Source organism: Lagenorhynchus albirostris, chromosome 8 (genome assembly GCF_949774975.1).
Source record: "Lagenorhynchus albirostris chromosome 8, mLagAlb1.1, whole genome shotgun sequence".
Classification (NCBI taxonomy): Eukaryota; Metazoa; Chordata; class Mammalia; order Artiodactyla; family Delphinidae; genus Lagenorhynchus; species Lagenorhynchus albirostris.
The window spans coordinates 79025610-79048727 of record NC_083102.1 but is presented as its reverse complement, the minus strand read 5'-3'; the positions used below and the strand labels follow the sequence as shown (position 1 = coordinate 79048727).

General features: G+C 38.8%; 1 protein-coding gene across 1 annotated transcript; it reads right to left on the bottom strand.

Annotated features, from left to right (window-relative positions):
• Positions 1-437: 437 nt before the first annotated feature.
• Positions 438-21066, bottom strand: LOC132524342 (keratin, type II cytoskeletal 8-like). The gene is given in 3 exon segments (XM_060156182.1): positions 438-1978; positions 1981-2051; positions 20966-21066. Coding segments are annotated over 3 exon segments (1713 nt in total).
• Between the last annotated feature and the right edge of the window lie 2052 nt (positions 21067-23118).

Genomic DNA, 23118 nt, shown 5'->3' with positions numbered 1-23118 from the left:
TCAATATATTTTGAGTTGGTAATATTTCTACGAGGCAATCTGGCATCAATTTATCAAACTTGTAAAGACGCAGTTTTTTCTTAAAATAATATTTATTTCACTATTCTTTACTCTTGGAAAAAGTTATAGAAACATATACATATGTGGACATATAGAATACATGTATTATTTCAACAATCTAGTAATTGATAGGAAAATTACACATGGATATAATTAACACTTGATTGATCTACATTATATTTCCATGGCAGAGATGCTATTATTGTCTTAATTTTGAATCTCAGTATTTCAAGTTTTTGATGTTGTTGTTGGCAGAGCCAGCTGAAGCTTTATTCTGAAAAAGACACTTGGATTGGCTTTTAGTTGGGGGCGTGGGCAACAGAGGGAGCCCCAGGCAGTTGACTCCCCCAGGGGTGGGCTAAGGACGGGACTGAGCCTCAGGTCTTTGGTTCCAACACTCCCCTGCATAACTCCTTCTTGCAGGAGCAAGTGAGCGGGGAGGCTGGAAGGGATCGCGGGAGCCTTTCACTTAGGCAGGATGCAGAGGACTCCGACACCAGCTTCCCATCACGGGTCTCAATCTTCTTCACAACCACAGCCTTGGAACTGCTACGGCTGAAGGAGCCAGAGCCCCCTCCAGAGCCCAAGCTGGACTGGTAGGAGCTCAGCCCGTAGTTGAGGCCAGGGGTCCCGTAGGCTGAGGTCAGCCCACCTGAGTACCCGCTGGTGGTCTTGGTGTGGATGCTCATGTTGTGCATCCCAGACTCCAGCCGGCTCTCCTCGCCCTCCAGCAGCTTGCGGTAGGTGGCGATCTCCACGTCCAGCGCCAGCTTGACGTTCATGAGCTCCTGGCATTCGCGCAGCTGCCGTGCCACGTCCTGCGTGGCGGTTCTCAGAGCGGCCTCCAGCTCAGCCAGCGTGGCCTGAGCATCCTTGACGGCCAGCTCCCCACGCTGCTCGGCATCAGCAATGGCGGCCTCCAGGGAAGCCCTCTGGCCTTTGAGGCCCTCGATCTCAGCCTGGAGTCGGTTGATGTTCCGGTTCATCTCGGAAATCTTCGTGTGACGGCGGTCATCCCCGTGCTTCCCAGACAAGGGCTGCAGCTCCTTGTACTTGATCTGGTACATGGTCTCAGCCTCAGCCCGGCTGTGGATGGCGATCTCCTCATACTAGGCCTTGACCTCGGCGACGATGCCATCCAGGTCCAGAGAGCGGCTGTTGTCCATGGACAGGACCACGGAGGTGTCAGAAATCTGCGACTGTATCTCGTGGATCTCCTCTTCATACAGTTGCCTGTACAAGTTGATCTCGTCAGTCAGCCCTTCCAGGCGGGACTCCAGCTCTACCTTGTTCATGTAAGCTTCATCCACATCCTTCTTGATGATGACAAACTCATTCTCCATGTCTGTGCGCTTTTGGATCTCTTCCTCATGCTTGGTCTTGAAGTCCTCCACCAGCCCTTGCATGTTGCCAAGCTCCACTTCCAGCTTCAGCTTCTCCTGGGCCACGGTTTCCAGCTGCCGCCAGAGGTTGTTGATGTAGCTCTCAGACAAGCTGTCTATGTTGCTCCGGGCTGTCTTCTGCTGCTGCAGGAGGTTCCATTTGGTCTCCAAAATCTTGTTCTGCTGCTCCAGGTGCCGTAGCTTGTCGACGAAGGAGGCAAACTTGCTGTTCAGGATCTTGATCTGCTCCTTCTCCTGGGTGCGCACGGACTGGATGTCGGGGTCCACCTCCAGCTTGAGGGGGCTCAGCAGGCTCTGGTTCACCATGACAGCTGTGATGTCCCCCAGACCCAGGGCCCCACTGTAACCTGCAGCCAGACTCATGCTGCTGCCCAGGCCGCCCCGGAAGCTGCTGCTGCTGCTGCCCACCTGGGAGAAGGCCGAGGAGTTGATGCGGGCACCCGGCCCACTGGTGTACGAGTGGCTGTTGAAGGACCGGGGGCTGGAGGTGGACACCTTGTAGGACTTCTGGGTCACCTGATGGACATGGTGGAGGCTGGAGAGGAGGCAAGGAGGTTGAAGCACACAGAGACTCGAGGAGTTGCAAAGCTGCTCCTCAGTATTTCAAATTTTGATCATGGGTATTTAGAGTTCATTTTCGAGAATGAGTTTTTATCCCTAATTATATGTAGATTTTCCCAAAAACATTTTCTAAAAGGGTCTTAATTTTTTTAAACTTAAAAATATGCACATCATTAGTTGATTACCTTCAATGTACTTTGAGAAAGGCTACATTGTCAAAATTTTAAAGATATATACTAAAAGAAGTGTATTGTTAGTGGACTTCTACATTCTGAAAAAGAGAGTGTCTGGGTAATATAATATCTTCTTGTTTATAAATTTATGAAGTGATATTGAAATTATAATTCATGTTCTGGCCTACAAAATACTGAAATCATATATATTTTAATGAAACAAATACATTGTGTTATGTAGCCCATATATATTATTTGGTCCCTGCATAGTAAGCCCAAATCACCAATATTTTTTTTCAATATATTAACAGGCAAATATAAATTACACTAATATCTATTATGGAAACACTAACTCATAAACCCATAAAATTATGTAAATACTATCTTAACAGTTCATTTTGCATTAAAAAATTGACGATTAAATACAGATGACAGTTTAATCATAGGGTACTCAACTGAGATAGAAAAGTGAAAAAATTAACATAGTCACAAAGCACTCTTTTAGCAGATACTTAAAATGGAAAATTTATAAATTTGAGATGAACAATTTTCTTTAAAACTAAAGTGAAATCTACATTATTTTATATCAAGTGAAGTTGCCTTTCATTCATTTTTCCATTAAAAAGAGTGAGTCTAAGAATCCTGTGACATAATTTAACTTTTTCTGGAAACATTAAAAAAAATTCCTTTGTTTCTAGGAGGGCGAGGTATCTTCATAGCAATTTTAGTCTAAAGTGAAATAAATTACTAAACAAAATTAATTTCTCCAATCCATGTTTTGGACATCAGGTTATCATTAACTTGGAACAAAAGTAGTTTTAAGAATTTTCTTTTTCCTCTGCACAGTTCCTGAAATGACAGTCTTCAGATTTAGGTGTGATTGTAGGGCATGTTGTTACTTTCTGAACAGCCAGGAGGAAGTAGATTGAGTTGTTTGCCTTGACATTGCTTCTAAGTGGCAATCTGGCTGAATGGTTACCATGAATATTTACAAATACTAACACCCATACAGAGCAAACTTGATGCTCCAAACATTGCTCTCCATGATCAAAAGACCACATTCTACTTATTGTTCATTATATTCTTACTCAGCTATGTTGTTATTTCACAGCGCCAGTTGAAACTCTTTCCTCACTAGACAAATGATTTCTTTCTCAAAAAAAAAAAAAATTGTTTTTGGAAGCCACTGGAATTAGCATAAAATCTCGTTTTGAATGAAAAACTAGAATGACATCTAACTTTAAATTTTAGTTCAGGTCAGCAAAAAATTTTGAGACATCTGCTTTATACAAAAAATTATCTGCACTTATGAAGATTCAAAATAATTAGTGTCCTTGGCTTCAAGATCTAGAACAGTGGTTCTCAACCACTCTTACTGTAATAGGGAAGAACACATCTGACTCCATGCTGGATCTGTTTCTTTTACTTTAACCTTTGTGTTCTGTTGCCTGTGCTTAGCCATGCTGGCTCTGCACCTTTTGTAGAAGAATGTTGCCTACAGCCTGAAATATATAAGATAGCCTATTCTCGAGGCTCTGACCTTTAAAGGTATAACACTCTTTCATTCACATAGAGATAAAAAGTTGCAGAACAGAGAATAACATTTGTCCTGCTGGAGGTTTACAGGAACATCATGACCTGACCTACGCGGACACATGCAAGAACAAAGGATTCTGACACCAAGAAGTTCGCCACAAGCAACCACATCCCCTCCACTTTTAGTATAAAAGAAGCGTGAATTCTAACTCGGGTAAGATGGTTCCCTAGGATATGAGTTTGCCTTCTTCTGGGTCTGCTGACTTTCAGAATAAAGTTGTTATTCCTTGCCCCAAAAACGCATCTCCCAATGTACTGGCCTGTGGTGAGGAGAGAATAAGTTTGGACTAGGTAACATTATCACTTCAATGCTCCTTCCAAATGTGACAGACACTCCTGCTTCTCAATGCAGCCATGCCCTTGTGGGACAGGCATCTCAGAATTGCCAGAATTACTGGAGGAATGAAGTAGAGCATAGCTGATTTTCCACCAATTTTCCCATTTGAAAGAGGCACAAATCCTCTAGCAACTGTAACATTTATTGAAAATTTATCATTCTCTGGTATTTTGTTAAGTACTTCAAAAAGATTGTGTCTTTTAATAAGTACAACACACATAAAACAATCTCTGAACTTAGGTACTAAGTTCAGTACCTAATATGAAATCAGTTTTCTCAGGAAACTGAGTCTTAACAAAGTTAATAGGTGATTCCTGTTACATTTCCCAAGATTTTGCTCAGTCCTCACTAGATTTACCCTCATATAGACAATCCTTCTATCATTTCAGGATAGTCATAAGCCCCAGAGAATCGGAAAGTAGATCCTGGACCCCTAAGTGGATGGAAAGGAAAGCCTATCACCAACTTCCCCACTCAGGTATTGCTAGAGAAATCTGTTCAATATTTCTCCCTGAATGAAGACAATGGAGAGGCACTCCTATATTGTTTTTTTGTTTTTTGCGGTACACGGGCCTCTCACCGTTGTGGCCCCTCCCGCCGCGGAGCACAGGCTCCGGACGCGCAGGCTCAGCGGCCATGGCTCACGGGCCCAGCAGCTCCGCGGCATGTGGGATCCTCCCGGACCGGGGCACGAACCCGTGTCCCCTGCATCGGCAGGCGGACTCCCAACCACTGCGCCACCAGGGAAGCCCGGCACTCCTATATTGAATTCAAATAGTAATGGATCTGTATAAAGGGAGGTATAGTTCTATCCTATAATTCTATATTCTACCTTATATAGTTTCAATGATGACCAATTGATACTTGGTCACCAACTGATATAAAAACAAAGATACTTTAGCATACTAAGTGAAGTAAGTCAGAAAGACAAAGACACATACCATATATCACTTATGTGTGGAATCTAAAATATGACACAAATGAACTTATTTACAAAACAGAAACAGACTCACAGACATATTAGAAAACAAACTATGGGGGGTGAGGGATAAATGAGGAGTTTGGGATTAGCAAATAAAAGCTACTAAATATAAAATAGATAAACAACAAGGTCCTACTGTGTAACACAGGGAACTATACTCAATATCCTGTAACAAACCATAATGGAAAAGAATATGAGAAAGAATATGTATATATATGTATAACCAAATCACTTTGCTGTACACCAGACTAACACAACACTGTCAATCAACTAGACATCAATTTTTTAAAAAAAGATAATTTAAATAATTATAGAAACATAGTTTTTTGTTATTATCACTCATTTGGCACCTCTAATGCATTGGCTTATTTTGCTAGTTTTGCTCCAACTAAACTGAAAAGTCCCAGAATGTTAGCTGTTTTGTGAATTGTGCTGCATTGTAGCTCTTTGCTTTTGCATTGCAGCTCTATGCGTTTAGCATAGTGCTTTATATTATAGGTTCACAGCTTTCATTTGCTGACTTATCATAGGAAACTTTAAATGTGTTTGGTGGCAAAATATCTTGAAAACTAAATAAATAAGAGGAAATGTGAAGGAAAACTTTGACTTCAACTGTCACTGTTATGAATACTGAGTCATATACAAAAATGTTCAAGGCAAGTGTCTGACATTGCCAAGGAAATAAATATAGTGTGAGCATAAAATAATTGCTGGTTTCTAAAGAATGACAACTTATTATAAAATTCAGTTCTAAGTTAGAAAGTGAGCTTGTGTTGAATTTCTTTCTTGATGAGGTCCAAGAGACATCACTTGCTGGCAGGGCAGGGGTTTATAAATAATTTGATCTCATCTCATTGCATAGTGACAAGGAGTTAGAATTTTTTTCTTTTTTTTTTTTTTTGCGGTACGCGGGCCTCTCACTGTTGTGGCCCCTCCCATTGCGGAGCACAGGCTCCGGACGCACAGGCTCAGCAGCCATGGCTCACGGGCCCAGCTGCTCCACGGCATGTGGGATCTTCCCGGACTGGGGCACAAACCCGTGTCCCCTGCATCGGCAGGCGGACGCTCAACCACTGCGCCACCAGGGAAGCCCCTAGAAGTTAATTTTTATAGTGTAATTCAAAGCATTTAATAATTTAATCAGAAGTCAATTTTCAGTAAGAATAAGACAAAAATAGACAAGGGTTTATAATTCTAAGCCCAACATCTTCTATAAAATTAATGATGTGATTTGGTTTTTGAATATAGTTTAGACTACCAATTTAGCTTTGTACTAACTATCTACATCAAAGACTCATTCTAGTTGTGTCTGGGGAGAAGGATGAAATAACTACTATTTTTCCCTTTCAGAGTGATGGCTTCTCAGACTGTTTGAAACATGACTATTAAAACTACCATGAAGAACGTATAAGAACATAATAAAATACAATACAGAAGCTTTGTGCTAAATAGGTTATTAGGTGAGAAGTCCAACAATAATGAATAAGAGCTTATAAAAATATGTTAGGAAAATATATGATAGAAGAAATTCCCTAAGTATGTTCTTCAACAAATCTACTTTTGTCAATGAATTGGCTGAATAAACTGGCCAGCATGGATAACGTATCTGTTGGTACTTTTTCATTTATTATGTTTATTATTTATGTAAGACATTAATATGTGCTATGAATTATGCCAGGGAAGGGCAGTATGAAGGTAAATTGACTTTTTTTTCAGGAGATACCCACAATTAAAGACAGACACAGCAAATATTTATAATAAAATAAAAGTGATATGTGGGACTTCCCTGGTGGCACAGCGGTTAAGACTCTGCACTCCCAATGCAGGGGGCTCGGGTTCGATCCCTGGTCCAGGAATTAGAACCTGCGTGCATGCCGCAACTAAAAGTTCACATGCTGCAACTAAGAATTCACATGCCACAACTAAGGAGCCCGCAAGCTGCAAATAAGGAGCCCGCCTGCCACAAGACCTGACGCAACCAAATAAATAAATATTTTAAAAGATTAAAACAATGGCAATGAAATAAACTATAAAGCGCAAAAAAATAAAAAAAGTGATATGTAGCATGCACTGAGGAATGGAAGGAATAGCAGAAAAAACAACTACCCCCCCCAACCCCAGCCCTGCTGAGATGACTGAAAAATCTTCATTTACGAGAAGCCTTGAGAAATGAATAGAAAATTTCCAGAGAAATGAAGTTAGGGAGTGATTCAAGGACTGTAGAAAAAATTGAGGTATATGAGTCAATAACAGGCAGTTTGAATCCTTACAGTCTGTGTAACTAATTTGAAGGTGATGCCACAGTCAGTGAAAATTTATAGAATGTTTACAAACAAATACAATCATACCTATAATATTACCTTATGATTTGTGTTGAAAATGTTTTAGAATGAAGAGATTATGTAGATTGAATAGAAATAGTAGCGATGGAGGAAATGGATCAATGATATATTTCATAGAATGCTAGCTACTTGTAACCCATATAGTCAATGATGTTTTGTTTCTCATGGCTTCCTCTTGTGACTTCCCTATAAGGAGGGATTTGGAGGTGCTTCCATCTTGTACTACCTTTATCTTGAACACACTACCACAGATCACAGCCAAAAGGCAAAAGAGAACTACATGACACTCTCAGAAGAAATATTAACAGCCAGGTGTTCATCATTTTCTCATTTTCTCCCACTTTCCATTAAACAGAACTGTTCATGCAAAAGTTAATTGCAAAGGAGGCTTGCAGGTATAATCTTCCTATTTGCCAAGGAAGAAGAAACAGGTTTGATGAATATCTAACCATTTTCTAACACAGTCTAGTCTTTTGATCATTAAGTATCAAATTTACTTTGTTTCTTTTCATATACAATCCTCCTCACGGGGAAAAATCAAATTCTTTCCAGTGACTGCATTGAACTCAAAGTGCCGTACCTTTTGGTGAGGTGTAGTCCTCTCCAATAGTCCATAGATGGCTTCTTTTGTATTAGAACCTGTGAACCAAATAAACAAGTTTTTTAGCTACCTTCTCTCTCTCTCGCTCTCTAACACACACACACTCTGCCCAATGCTGGAACATAGAATGTAACTTCTCAGTCAGAAAGAGAAAGAATAAAAGACAGTGGACTTGCCCATTACAGTTCTGAAATCTCACTGAGAAGACTTTGTGAAGGTCCCCCACCTTGAGCATGTTGCAGGGGGAGTACCTGGATTAAGATCCAATTCATCTCTCTAGGAGGAATTATTACATCTATTTTCTCCATGGCCCCTTGGTCCACCCATTTGGAGACCCCTCTTAATCCGTTACTCTCCATGGCTGCATTGGAAGTGAGTGTTAGAGAGAATACCTTTGGGGCTCTACAGCCTTCAAAGTTTGCTTCATGCTGATGGAAAATTGGGGGTTCAAGGTTTTATTATTATTACTCATTTGTTTAAACCTGAAACAGTCAAAGGCTTCTTTAGTTCAAATTTGTGATTTTTGGCAATAAAATTCTCTCAAACCAGTAGACCGCTGATTTGTTTTATTCTAATTTTACATGTACCAGTAATCACATATCCAAAGTTCATTTCTAGATGTAGTTATCAAATATCTTTATTTTATTGCTTTTTACCAACTTGTTTCTCCCTTCATTTAATTGGGACCACCTATCTAGGGTGGGAAGACTGTACACACTTTATTGATTTTACCCTTGATTTATATTATTCACTTGACACATTTTACTGGATCTTTGTTGTTCAGTCCTTTAAAAATACCATCACCAACTGCTCAGTATCTATAAGCAGCTACCTTTTCCAACTTTACAAGGCACAGAATTTCAGGACTCTGTATTCTCTTTCATTTCTGCTTGCAAAATGCCCAATTTACTCCTGAGTTTCTCCCTTTAATGGTAATACCTTGTTGAAAGTAGTCAATGATGTCCAAAATAAAGTAATTCTGTGATTTTTTTTTTCCCGCAACCACATCCCCTAAAGCTTCTGACTGAATAGGCAAATAGCCTCGTCTGCCTTTCAAGTTACTGCACACAACAGTTTTATCAAATGTTTGCCTCTACATAACAGGGATCATCATCTTTCTAAATTTCAATGTCATTTTTCTTGCTATCACCTGATCTCTAAATCTTTAACAAATATTTTAGGAACCCTCATATAATGCCAACTTATGAATTAGGATAGACTAAGTTGTGCCATGGTTAAAAATAAAGCATGAAATCTGAGGAGCTTAGTAACAGCGAAGGTTTATGTCTCCCTTCTGTCACAGTCTGATGTGTACTGGGATTGATTTTCTTTGGCAGTTTGCAGCTCTAAGTGTATGAAGTTATTCTGTGTGTTCAGGAAGAATCTGATAAGCATCTAGCCAGTATATGCAACATAGTTCCTACTGTTTTTGTTTTTTAGTGTGGAAAACACTTATTAAGGATTATTTAGTTCATTTAAAAGACCGGCCCCCTTTACCCCTCACACATTGTCATTAAAATAATGTCATTCTCCTTCCATACTCAAGGTTTGTCCAAATTAAAAAAAAATGCCATGAACCTATGGTCCACCTCTAGCTAGGACCTCCTTCACATCTCCTTTACTTTCTGTACAGTCAAGTTTCTGGAAAGAGTAGTCCACATCAGCGGTTCTCAAACTTTGATGTGCAAACAGATCAACTGAGGAGCATGGTAAAATGCAGATTCTGATTCAGTAAGACTGGGGAAGCACCAGAGATTCTAAATTTCTGTCTAACAAGTTCCCAGGTGACGCTGATGCTGGTCTGCAGGCCACACTGAGAAGTAGGTTTCTACACTCTAGTTTCACTGATGCTATTTCTGCTATTAGAACCAACATCCATTCTTTAATGGGATTCTGGGAATGGAAAACTGCCTGATTCTGTTCACTTATGTTCTTTGAGTAAGAGTACCTTTCTCCTGGAGGCCTCAAATAAATATAGCACACCCTTATTTATCCTTTGTATGGAGATATATATGTACATATCTCCATAAGGACAATGACAAATAGCATAGCAGTGCCAGGGTTTGGACTGGATGACTACCAAGCTTTATCTCAAGAAGAGGGGACCTCTGTGTATAAACAAATATGCTGAATAGCAAGTAAAGTTTTTCAACAAATGATGGAACCATTATTTTGCAAATCTTATCAACAAAGGTGGGTTAAATTCCTGAAGTCCTTGTGAACCTGAGGCAAGAACCACTTCTGCACATCTAGCTGAAGTTTTTAAGAAATTATCTCACCAAAAAAAAGTCATGCTCTTCCAATTTCCTACAACTAAAACTTCTTCCCTGTTTTCCCCAGTAACATCAGTTTTCATTTCTTTCAACTTCCATCTTTCAGCATATCATTATGAGTACTTACTTGGTCTTACTGTTTAATTCAGTCTCTTGCATTTGGGGGAAAAAGATTCCACTCTTCTCCCTTCTGTGGAATTTCACAGATCACAATTTCTCCTTTGGAGAAAACACACCTGCCTGAGAGTTGATTCCTTAATCCCCTTGATTCTTTTCCTTCATTGCAGAGAATAAATGATTTCATGGTAGCAGTATTCCTTATCCCGATTTGCCAAAACCAAAGCTAGTGCTGGACCACATTCACTCCCCAAGGTTTTGAAGAAAATAGGAGGACAATTTGAAGATGGTTTTTAGGTTTATCTCACTCCAACTGGACTCTGATATCTGAGAAATGTTGGGATAAGTTGTCAAATCAATCATGATTATAAAGATGAGATCTGAATTCCTGGCATTTCCATAAGATGGCAAGAGTCACCTGTACATAGTGTGATTCCTCACAACTCCAAGTCTGTAAATTACCTTTAGTGTAAGGCCTTAGAGATGTTTGCAGAAATTGGAGCGTCGTTCTAGCTTCAAAACTACGTACACTTTCTGGGTTCTGCTGCATATCCTAACTACCCTCAAAGTTCCAAATTTTGGCTCCTGGAATGGAGTTTCCAAGAATTTCTCAATTTTCTATTAGCAATTACTCTGCACCAGCAGTTGCAAATCCTGCTTACTTCCAAGATCCCAGGCAGATACCGAAGGATCTGATCTCTCCTGGTGGCACAGGGCAGAGAATTTGAACTAGCCCAAATGTAGTTGCACTTAAGTCTTCCTTTGACTACAAAGGACTCTGATTTTGTAAGAAATTGAATTTCTGGAGATGTGTAAAAACCAGTCCAGAGTTTGGTTTTACAAGGGATTTTTTAGATGTCTTCAATCTAATGGACTCATAATTTCTAAGTGCTTTGCTAGAATCTGTTCTCAGACATTACATTTCCACCAGTTTAGAAACTTCAACTTAGGTGTCATCCACACAAGACCTCTTTGGCTTTCTAATGCTCTTCTAAGAGTCATGATGACTAATTATTATTTGTTAACGAATCATATATTTTTCCAACAGATTCCCCTCACCCCCCAAAAAAGACTGGAAATTGTAGTAAAAGTGTACCCTCAGTTTAGGTCTAAAATTATGACTTTAATCTTAGGCCCTAAACTCTAAAGGGTAACTCTCAAAAACGTAATAGTTATAAACCAAAGAGATTAAGTTTTTCAATATGACAAAGAAACACTCTAACAAATAATTTGAAATAGTAAAATTCCTTACTAACTTGCCATACTCCTTGGGTCTAAGAGAACACACCGAATTTTTTGATATATGATTGGGTGTTCATCAAAAGGAAAAGTCATAAGGTTTTTATTTTTAAATTTTAAAGTAGAGGGTTTTATTTTTCTTTTAAGTTTTCACTTCTGACTTTTACAACTTAACTCATGTGACATATTTCATGACATCATTTTATAGTACAAGTAACTGAGAAGTGTATTCTGAGAGTATGAAAACTTTTAAACCAAGTTTTATTAGGGATCACAATATCCTTAGTGATCTCGAATCCTTGATAGGAAAGAAGAATCCATATTCTTTTATAATTGCAAAGTACACAGTCATTTTTTCAAATTCAACCACATATATCATTTTGTCTGCTAAAACTGGACTGAAAAGAAGAGTGAGAAACCTTCTCTCTTTTTAATATCTACTTTGCCAGATTAAAAACAACAGTGCTGAAATAGCACATTAGTTACACAATTCTGAGGCTTTCTGCATCTATGAATTGAATGGCCAATATCAACAGCATGGCATTAAACAAGACTTCCTTCCATACCAGTGAACTTAGCATTGGGTCCTCTATATTACTATTCAATGAAAAGATACTGAAAATGATTTTCAATGGTCACATCTGCTGCACATTTAGAAGAATATTGATGTCGAAAGCTGCTTATTTCCTAGAGAAATACCTTTCACTGGGCAAGTGTAGGCATGGCCTGAGAGTCAATGTTAATATTATTCTTTCAAGTGTTTGTAACGTATATAAACATGACCTTTTATTGACTCATTTAAGACTCTTAGTGGAAATCTTATAGTTCATGTTACAATAACTGATCTTTAGGGATTCAAGTGGGCAATTACTCAACTAAATAAAGGGATTGCTTTTCTAATCTGTTCTTGTAATATTTAGTTAACATGTTCAAAACAAAGCACATGGTGACACTATTTCTTGTTTCTTTTTCCTTATGAGTCATACGGGATTATCAATGAACTCATGCAGTGCCATTATAAACTGGATTCTAGAAACACATTATGTTAGAAGTTCTGTGCAAACCTCACAAATATGAAGCAGACAAAAAAATGTGGAAAATGGTATTTTACTATTCCAATTGGCAGAGCAAATTCTTCAAGACTCTGAGAGGGAACATATTTCCCCCATGATTTTAAATTTATAATTAAAAGCCATGCTTCCCCTTTTAGTCCAAGAAAGCAAAAAATACTCATTTTGAGAACAAAAGTGTCATAGATATTCTTCATGTATATCTGAGAGACACATTCTGGGCACTTCAGGTATCATACTGAGTATGATTTTTTTTGTAATGAATATTGTGGAAGTATATCGTAACTGTCACTGATTATCCAATATCAATGTAGAGATATCAGTTGAGTGTGAGGCTGGGAGTTTGGGGTTGTGATGCTAGAGTAGAACCCAAAGAAAGTTTGCAACCCTTTTCTAACACTTGTTCAGAGGCACATAAAACAAAATAGTTTCCTTTGGTAAACTCCAGACAGATGGTGACCAAGACGAAACATCAAAACAACAAGGACATGTGAATATAAACAACTTGATTCCTGAGACGGGGTATTCACTCAGGATAATTCTGGAAAGTCTGCAAAGTGAGTGTCATTGCGTTCTCTTTCAGTTTCACAGAGCCAGCGAGCCTACCTCCCATGTTCCTGGGGCTGCAGCATTCTTCTCTTTTTGTATGTGCTCTCGTGAGAACTATCTATTTACTCATGTAAATTGTAAACTGATGACTTTCAAGCCTTTCTTCCAAGATTGACCCCTTCCTGAACTTCAAGCTAGGTCTTTTCTTTGGTGTCTCACCACACTTCAAAATCAGTATGACCCAAATTGAATTCCTTATGCCCACTTCTGCTTGTCACCAAATCTAACACTTCCCAGCCACTCAGTTTCTGCCTCTCCTATAATCCCCAGCTCTGAGGGTAGCAAAGCCATCTACACAGTCACGTAAGTATAAGTCCTAGAACTCATTCAGTGGGGAAAAATGTCCAAGGCCATAGACAAAAGAAATTTTAAGTGATTGTTGGTGTGGATAACAGGGATGTATTATATGTATATGCAGGATGTTTAAAACTTATGGATAGAGCAGAACTTCTAAACATATAATACAATATAGTAAGATAACAATTCTAAGCAGAGATTCTGAAGTTCACAAGTATCAAACAAATACATGTAAATTCCCACCAAAGACTTGTTCTTGCAAGTCTTCACCCCAATAAAAACTCTACTGTTTGCCTTCCCAGGGCAGGGACTGATGGGCACTTGACCTTTTGGGCTAGACAAAAAGCCTTTAAGCAAGGCTTCTATCTTCAGAGAGGATTTTATAAATCTTTCCTCTTCTCTTTTAGCATTTCAAGAACCAAGCCTGGAGGGCTCAGCTCAAAACATTCTTCCACATTATGGAAAAGCAACAACTGAATCTAAGGTTTTCTATTCTACGTTGGAAAATAGTCATTGGGATTGGGGAGGAAAATAGGAGTGAGAGAGAGATTGGGAGTTCCATCCTCAGTGTTTAGAGTTCAAAATATTCAGGGATATTCAGTGTTCAAATCCATGTAGCCAAATTGTACTCTCTGGGCTTTCATGGGAATGAGGCATAAGGCCTAAGATTTAGGCCCAGTATCATGTGTGCCTTGAGATCTGGGGAAAACAGAGAGGGATTTGAATGGCCTAACTACGAGTTCCCCTCCCCACTCTGCTCCTGTGGATAAGGTCCAGTAGCCAAACAACCTCCTATCACAGTGACCAGGTACAGTTCCCACTCACCTCTGAGTAGTGGACTTCCATTCCCTGTAAGCTGCTGGAATTATTCACACAGCAATCACTCTTCCGTGGGAAATGGGGTACCACATCCTCCTGATACTATAAAATCAGCCTCCCACAGCCCAGGGTGCAACCCCCATTGGCTCTGTGTGGTGTGACCTTCTCCTCCCCCAGGCTATGAGTACATGGGACTTATCAACTGTTGCCCATCTCCTCTGCCCAGGGTTGGGTGTCCTGTGTTCAGCCTTCCCCATAACCCTCGGAAGAGAATCCTTTCCTCACCAACAGGATGAAGAGAAGGCAATTAAAATAGGGAAGTATGTTAAATATGTCTGGGGACTCCTCAGGAATACAGGTTTCTGCCCTTTTTCCATTTAGGGTTTTGGAAAGTCATCTGTGCACCAAGAATGAACAAAGTATAAGCAGATAGTGTCCCGGGTGAACCAAGCATTGCTTTCTTGATATAAGAGAAGCCATTTTTGGCCTAAGCCATGCTTGTCTTTGAACAGGTCTCAGTAATTAATGATCTTCAGGGAACAAAAGCTTGCATGAACAAAGGACTGTTATCAGTCAAGAGAAGTAACAAGAGCAAAGAAAACAGATCAGTTGTAACCACTCCCAGTTCTGTTTCAATGGTAAAGATTAGCCTGAAGCGCTCAACCACTAAATCAACTGGAACCTAAGGGATGTTGATGTTGACCTTTTCTGACCCTTGTAACTTCAAAATCAACCACAGCTTGGACTCTGCAGACCTTTGCCCCAATTTTATGCTGAACTCTGCTCTGCTCAAGCCCCTCATGTATATGCATGTACCCTTAGTTTAAAACTTCCCCAATTTTGCTCTTGGAGAAGACACTGCTTTGGGAAAGATCCCTGGTGTTCTTACTTGCTGCCAATAATAAATCCTTCCTTCTCCTGCTCTTTGGCTTGCCTGTGTCTTCTGGCTCGACACTCACCAAGAGGTGAACCCAGTTTTTTGGGTAACAAAAGTACTTCAGAGGGAACTTGGGAGCAGAGTGTGGTAAAATCAGAGAAACTTATATTGTTTATTTAGGCTGAATTCCTGGGTGGCATGCAAGGAAAAAATGACTTGTGCCCCGCTCTCTCAAACCTCCTTGCCCCCAGTCTGGCTTCCTTGAACAATGTGTGCCACAGTGATATTATCATTTGCCATGTGTGCCATGACAAGAAAATTTGTGGTAGCACTGACTAGAGTGAGGAAGCATTTAAAAATGTTAGTTACTGTTTGTCACTATTACTACATTGTTTTCTATTATTTTTTTCTCTAAAATGCCTCTTTCTTGGACTTTGATGACACTACAACTGTAGTATGTTTCCTACTTTTAAAAAATTCTCATTTCCTGGCTTTTCCTCTTGCATATAATCCTTTTATAGAAGAGCTCATCATGGCTCCATCTTAAGCTCTTTTCTCTTCCTCTACATGCTTTCCTTCCACAGTCTTATTCACTCTGGTGGCTTCAATTACTATCACTGTAATGTTTCTCTCAATGGAATACCTCTCTGGCCCAGATGGCTCTCCTGAGCTTCAGCCCATCAATCCACTGCCCACTGAACATACTCAGACGTTTCACAGGCACATCAAATTGAGTATTCCTGTCTCTAAATAACCCTTTGTGTCCACACTACCACAATCCTTGCCCAAGGCAAGAACATCTTCTTAAACTACCATATTAGCCACCTAACTGGTTTCCCTGCATCTACCTCCATTTGGTTCTCACATTATTTCCAGAATTTTTTGTTAAATATGCACATCTGATCATATTATTCCCCAGCTTAAAACATTGGGATGTCTGCTTGCTGATACCTTTCAGCTGGATTAGCAAAACTTACAATGTCCTCATTACCTGCCTCCTTCTCTCCCCTTACTTATTTCAATGCTATCGACCTGTTTCTTCTCTTTCCTCCAGTTTTGCTTAGTTTGTTGAGCAGACTGTTTTCTCCCCTTCCAACCCTCTGGATACAACCTCCCCTCTTCTTCCCCATCATGAGTTACTTGATTAATAGGTACTTCTCATTCAGGACTCAGATTAACTATCAATACTTAAAGAAGTCTTACTTTGATGCATCGGACTAAGGCTGCTCTGTTAAGCATTACCAAAGGCTTCTATGCTACCTTTGGGAGGCCATCTATTACCTTTGATATCGTCTACTTTAGGGCTGTATTCTCTCCCTCTCATCTCAAGTTGTAAAATCGCAAATCACAGGACAGAGACTATGTCTATCTTATATCCCTGATGCCTTGCCCACAAGTTAAGTTTTTAGTATTTAATACTTAGTGAGTTACAATTGAAAAACTATGACATGCTCTATATAGAAGGGAAATGAAATGACCAATGTTGCAGATTTAGGAGTTCAGGGAAAAGACCACAGTGAAGTACCTGATGACAAAAGCAAAGAATCACTAGGAAGAGAGTCATAGGAGTAAAAGGCGGATCCACACTGGAAGGCACCTCTCTACCTTTCAGGTAAATCCAAATATTTTTAACTCCTTCTGCAACCTCAATTTCTTTTCCCTTCTTGATATTGTCCTTAGGAAAATAAATTTTGTAGGACAAAAGGATGCAAAATGTCCCTGTTAACACGTTTCTCTGGTTTTCTTTACCTTTTTTAAGGTCTCCCTTTCCCCTCTACTCCCCTTCCCTCCAGTCCTGTAAAGCCATTGAGTTAAGTTGCTCTCTCTCCTTGGTTTACCTATTTATTACTTGACAGCATTTACTGGGAAAAAATTATTTTTGAGGTAGGGATGCCAGTTCTAGGTTATGATGTGTACTCTATTAGTCATTATCCACTTTGAATACAATTGGATGAAATATGTATTCACACTGAAGAGCAGAGAGTTAAAAAATTTCAGCTCCCCCTTTGCTAACTTTTTAATGTACTATTTTCTCAATGCTAGAGTAGTGTTGCTATATTATGATACTTAATAATAAAGATATTTTTAATTGGCTTTTTTTTTTTTTTTTGCGGTACGCGGGCCTCTCACTGCTGTGGCCTCTCCCGTTGCGCAGCAAAGGCTCCGGAGGCGCAGGCTCAGCGGCCATGGCTCACGGGCCCAGCCGCTCCGCGGCATGTGGGATCCTCCCGGACTGGGGCGTGAACCTGTGTCCCCTGCATTGGCAGGCGGACTCTAAACCACTGCACCACCAGAGAAGCCCTTTAATTGTTATTCATCAAATTTTTGAGCTTTATAATTTATAAGTATATAGTTTTTTTAAATTTTCACATTCTTTTAAAAATTAGATCTTCATAAAACTCGGGTGGAGTAATTAGGGCAAGAACTTAATAGCCATAACAATATTTTCACAATACAGGATATATAATTTTCCAGGCCACACACGGATGTGAAAAGAACGTTTCTATTTTCTAACTTAGATATAGGGAAAAAAGCCTTATAAGCACAATAAACACTCACACATACACAAACGTACCACACTAAGGCTCTCCTGATTATAAGTAGATAGTAATTCTCTATCTTGTAACAAATTCCCAAACTGAAATAATATTATACATCCAAATCTTACTAAAGAATTTTGTGCTTAATGGAAATTTGGGGTGATACTTATATTTTTGCACATATTATAAAATAAATTCAACTAAAAGCATCTGTTTTCTCATTAAGAATTGCCAAAAGTATCTTTTTCCGTTGAGTAACTGAAAACAAGTAATCGGGGATCCTATGCCATAACCATACAAGACTTTTTGAGCACGTAATGTTTATCCCTTGAGATCCAGAAGCCTCTACAAACTGTGTTTCATGTGCCTAAGTGCACTCCAAAAGAAAGGGGAATTTAAAACATTCATGGAGTACGTAAGTGCATTCCATGTTGAATAATCACTGTCAGTACAGTGTGTGTGTTTTTTAAAGCATTTGGACACTTGGGAAAAAAAAAATTGGCTTTTAAGATTATTACTCTACGTAGAGCCATTTCCACCTAGAAGTTGAACATATGAAATAATCAGCATTGTCTTTTTAATTTGTCAATATCACATTATTAAGAAAATAAAGAACACAGTGTATTACACGTACCACAATAATTGAACCACGTTCAGTTCTTCTTTATATTCCCTTTAAAGACCTTGTCCAACCTTGTATCAGTTGAAATGGAAACTGAATATTGTATTTTTAATTCCTTTGGAAAAAAGGAGTGAGAACAAAATGCAAGAATAGAGGGAAAAGGAAAACAATCTATTTAAAGAGTCAGATTTGAGATGGATACAAATGTATTCGTACTCAGAGCTCCTGACCTGATTTTGTAGTTCTAGTACAGCTCTTGGATGGTTATTCTTTCTATTATAGTCAATTTGTTATCTCTCTGATTCTTCTTTGCAAGCCAGGAATTTATTGTCTTCATACTTAGGCCTTTGTACTATATAACATTGTCCTCAGCTTGCAGATGCTTCTCAATAAATATGTGTTTATACTGAACTCGGTTTATGGCCATTGCAGGTTTGGAGTTGTGGGATTCCCAACTTTTTGCTTCTCATATTGTGAGAGAAATAGAACGAGACTCTCCTATTCATCCCTTTAATCAAGGATTAATCAATGACTGTTGCCAAAAATGAACACCTGCTTGACAGAGTGGTGATTTGGGTTAACTTAAAAACGTGAACAAAATATTTTGGGGGATTTTACCTTATATTTAACAAAGGAACATAAGGAGAAAGCTGCTCATTTGCATACTTTCTTGACAGTATACATAGTACAACACTGTTCTCTTTGGGTGATTAATACTAAAATACGTTATGAACTATGTCATTTTTTTTTACATCTTTATTGGAGTATAATTGCTTTACAATGGTGCGTTAGTTTCTGCTTTATAACAAAGTGAACCAGTTATACATATACATATGTTCCCATATCTCTTCCCTCTTGCATCTCCCTCCCTCCCACCCTCCCTATCCCACCCCTCCAGGCGGTCACAAAGCACCCAGCTGATCTCCCTGTGCTATGCGGCTGCTTCCCACTACCTATCTATTTTACGTTTGGTAGTGTATATATGTCCATGCCACTCTCTCACTTCGTCCCAGCTTACCCTTCCCCCTCCCCGTGTCCTCAAGTTCATTCTCTAGTAGGTCTGTGTCTTTATTCCCATCTTACCCCTAGGCTGTTCTTCATGACCTTTTTTTTCCCCTTAGATTCCATATATATGTGTTAGCATACGGTATTTGTTTTTCTCTTTCTGACTTACTTCACTCTGTATGACAGACTCTAGGGAACTATGTCATTTTTAAATCGAATTGACAGGTTAGTCATACTCAAATTTACCTTATATAATTTACTTTGATATTAGTAGAAAAAAATAGAGTTTTAATAAAGACTACAATTTATATTGAAAGAGCTTTCATTATTTGCTAAATGCTTAATTTATCAATTTTACAAATATCTTAAACTTGTTATAGAAATATTTTTTTAACATGTCATAAAGCTTGGATTTTTAAAATCTTAAAATTCACATTGTTATCACTTAGAGTAAACTGATACTTGTGGTCTTTTCATTTTAAATCTAGTGCATTTTACAACATATAATTATTTTTGCTACTCCTTTTGTTAACTTCAATTTTTACCAAATATGATATATTTAAATTACATTCAAATCTGGCCATGAAGTACATCAAGGTAATGGTGGATGAAACCGAAAGATTTTACGGTACTAAATTAGTTGCATATTTAGGTGTGACAACAAATATTTATATCATTGGTAGGGCATAAAGAATGTCATGAGAACCCTCTTCAAAATAGGCCAGAATGATTCATGACTCTCATAGGAAAATGCTACTGAAAATAGTAATTCACTCCTGGAAAGAGAGAAAATGAAAAAAAAATAAGACAGTTTTTCCCTGTCTTTTTCATAGATTTTTCCCTGTTTTTAAAACATAGCTATAAAAGAGTGAGTGAGTTTAAAAGAACGAGCTAATTTTAAGAAGGAAAAAAAGGCATTCAGGCTGAAATATTTTTCAAAAGCTTTCTAATTTACATTCTTTTTCGTTATTTGGTGACCTTCAGATGTAACTTGTAGAGCGAAATCTTGCAAAGAAGGGAAAGTAGTAACAGGAAATTACTACTCTAATCCTTTAAAAGGTAATAGAATTGTATACTTTTGCAAGTAGCAATGTTGATTTTCACATAGCATTTTCTGCTGGGTCTATATTTTCTTTTTTTCTTCCTCCTTTCTTTCCTTCCACCCCCTCACCCCTCTTTCTTTCATGCTCATGAGCAATGCAGCATATGACAATTTCCAGTCCACCTGTCCAGCTGCCTGCGGTGATACTGGCATCATAGGCTGCAGTTGTCCCCACCAACCGTGTTTAGACTGCAGGGACACACCTCAGAGCTGTCAGTACCACATTCCACCAGCCCTGAAACCGCCAGAGATTTATACCACCACTTTGTCCCAGAAGAGTCACTCAAAGAGTAAAGTGCAAAAACGCTTCCAGGTGTTTTTCTCTTTTCTATCATCTTACCCATGTTTAGCCATCCATCGAGAATATACCATGAAGACGGGACCAGAAGAAATTTTGAACAGCAGATACAATTCTTTCACCCACACCAGCCCCATGTCCATGGCTCTTTACTGGAGGTAGGAATCTTCCCTCCTCTACTTCATAGGAAGTCTCACATTCCTTCATGCCAACGGAATCCTAGCAGACCTCAAGATAATCCTTTTGAGGCACACTGTGATCTCTGACACCTGTGATCATTAGTTTTGTCTTTCAAGCCGGGACTCCTACTAGTTAAATAGTTAAACCTCTGTAACTGAAGGAGCAGAGTGTTTGAATTCGATGTAAATCACAATAGCATTAATGAGAGTATGTCTCAGTTTTGACTCAATTTGCCTACTACGCTTCTCCTTTTAAGATGATATCCTCTTCCTACCTATAGTTCATGATATTTCAGTAAATACACAAGTAGTAGAACAGTCCTTCAGAAAAGGGGAAGATGCAAGACAGCTTCATATAGCTCCACACAGAGACAAATTGGTCCTAGAAAATGGTAACTAGTACTGGCATTTTTCAGACTATATTGGAAGTAGAAAACCTCAGATCTGTGTAAGTAAATGCAAAGATTACTAGAACAATAAAAATCCAGGTGATGGAAACTTACAAATTAAATCGGAACTGAGAATGATTGTGGCTGGGTGGGAGGGTGTGGAGTGGTGTGTGTAGGGGAATGACTGAGGATTTTTTACAGCTGGTTTTAAATGCTCTAGTAGAAAACAATTTTCTTTACATTCATCTAGCTAAGTGTTCTGAATTTTCACTATTTCCTGAATTGGGAAGCATTGAAAATTTATGTGAGAATGATTTTATTATTTTTTTCTAGTTCGCATTATCTATATCTCTGTCTACATGAAAACTCTACAAAATATTTACTACTCTCTGAGTAAATTTGTACAAATATACATATACACATAATCTTGTTTTAGTTTTTGTAAAGTTCTGATTAAAGAAAACGTGTTCATATATTTTTACCTATTATAACCGAATATGGAACTTAACTAAAGATGATAGTCATGACTTTTAGGCACTAAGTAGCCTGAACAGTAAATAAAACCATTTCCAGTGTTCTAAATTACTGCACTGAACACACACTTGCTAACGTTTTCATAGAGTTAATGTTTCTTTCAGTGGTATCAAATTACTGGATGGTGAAGGATATTTATGAAAATAAATCATATATCACATTAATGGTAGTAAATGTGGCCTGTATTACCAAAAACGTTAAAAAAAACCGTTATTTATAATTCCCGACTCACATTTCTAGAATACTGGAGACTAGTTTATAGAAGGTCTTTTGTTTGCTGAGAGGGAACAAATCTGATGTTTACAGTAAATATACTTTCAGGTATGTGAAGACAAGATTAAGTAAAGGTGAGAGGATCCAACTTTGTAGAAGCTGAGACAAAGCTAAGTTCTGTGTAAGAAATGGAGCAATGGAAAGCTGTGATTGGTGTGGGATGCAATTCTGGACACAGGGGGCTAAAGCAAGTGAGCCTGCTGAAGACCAAAAAAAAAAAGTATGCTGGGGGCACTCAGAGGAAGCTGCAAGAGAAGAGCCCGAAAGAGAAGTAAGGGCGGGTATTTGAAGATGTGTGTACATGATGCAGTGATGGCGCAATGTGCGTTTTCCCCGCACGCAAGACACAATGGTAATAAGGATAGCTTATGCTCATGTAGCATAAATAATGTGCCGAGCCCTGTCCAAAGACTTCACATCTATTTAGTCATTTTAGTCGTTAGTTACAATAAACCTATGAAATGAGTAAGTTATTTCTATTTTACAGGTGAGGAAACTGAGGACGAAGAGGTTAAACGATTTGCCCAATGTCACTCAGCAAGTAAATTGCAGAGCTAGGATCCCAAACCAGGTTCTGAAATTAGTGTACTGCATTTTCTTTTGGGAAAAGAAGAAAATGGATATGTGGTGCTACAAGGTTGGCATATCATATATCTCACGATGTAATTAGAGGCTAGTTTCCCAGCCAAGCATATCTTGGTGTTAAGTACATAATACAAAGGAAAGATTTATAGATGAGCTCTTTGTGTTTCACTTGTTTAAGAAGTTTATTTCTGTGCCAAATGGTTGGCTGCCACCTCAAAAACAATCAGAACATTGT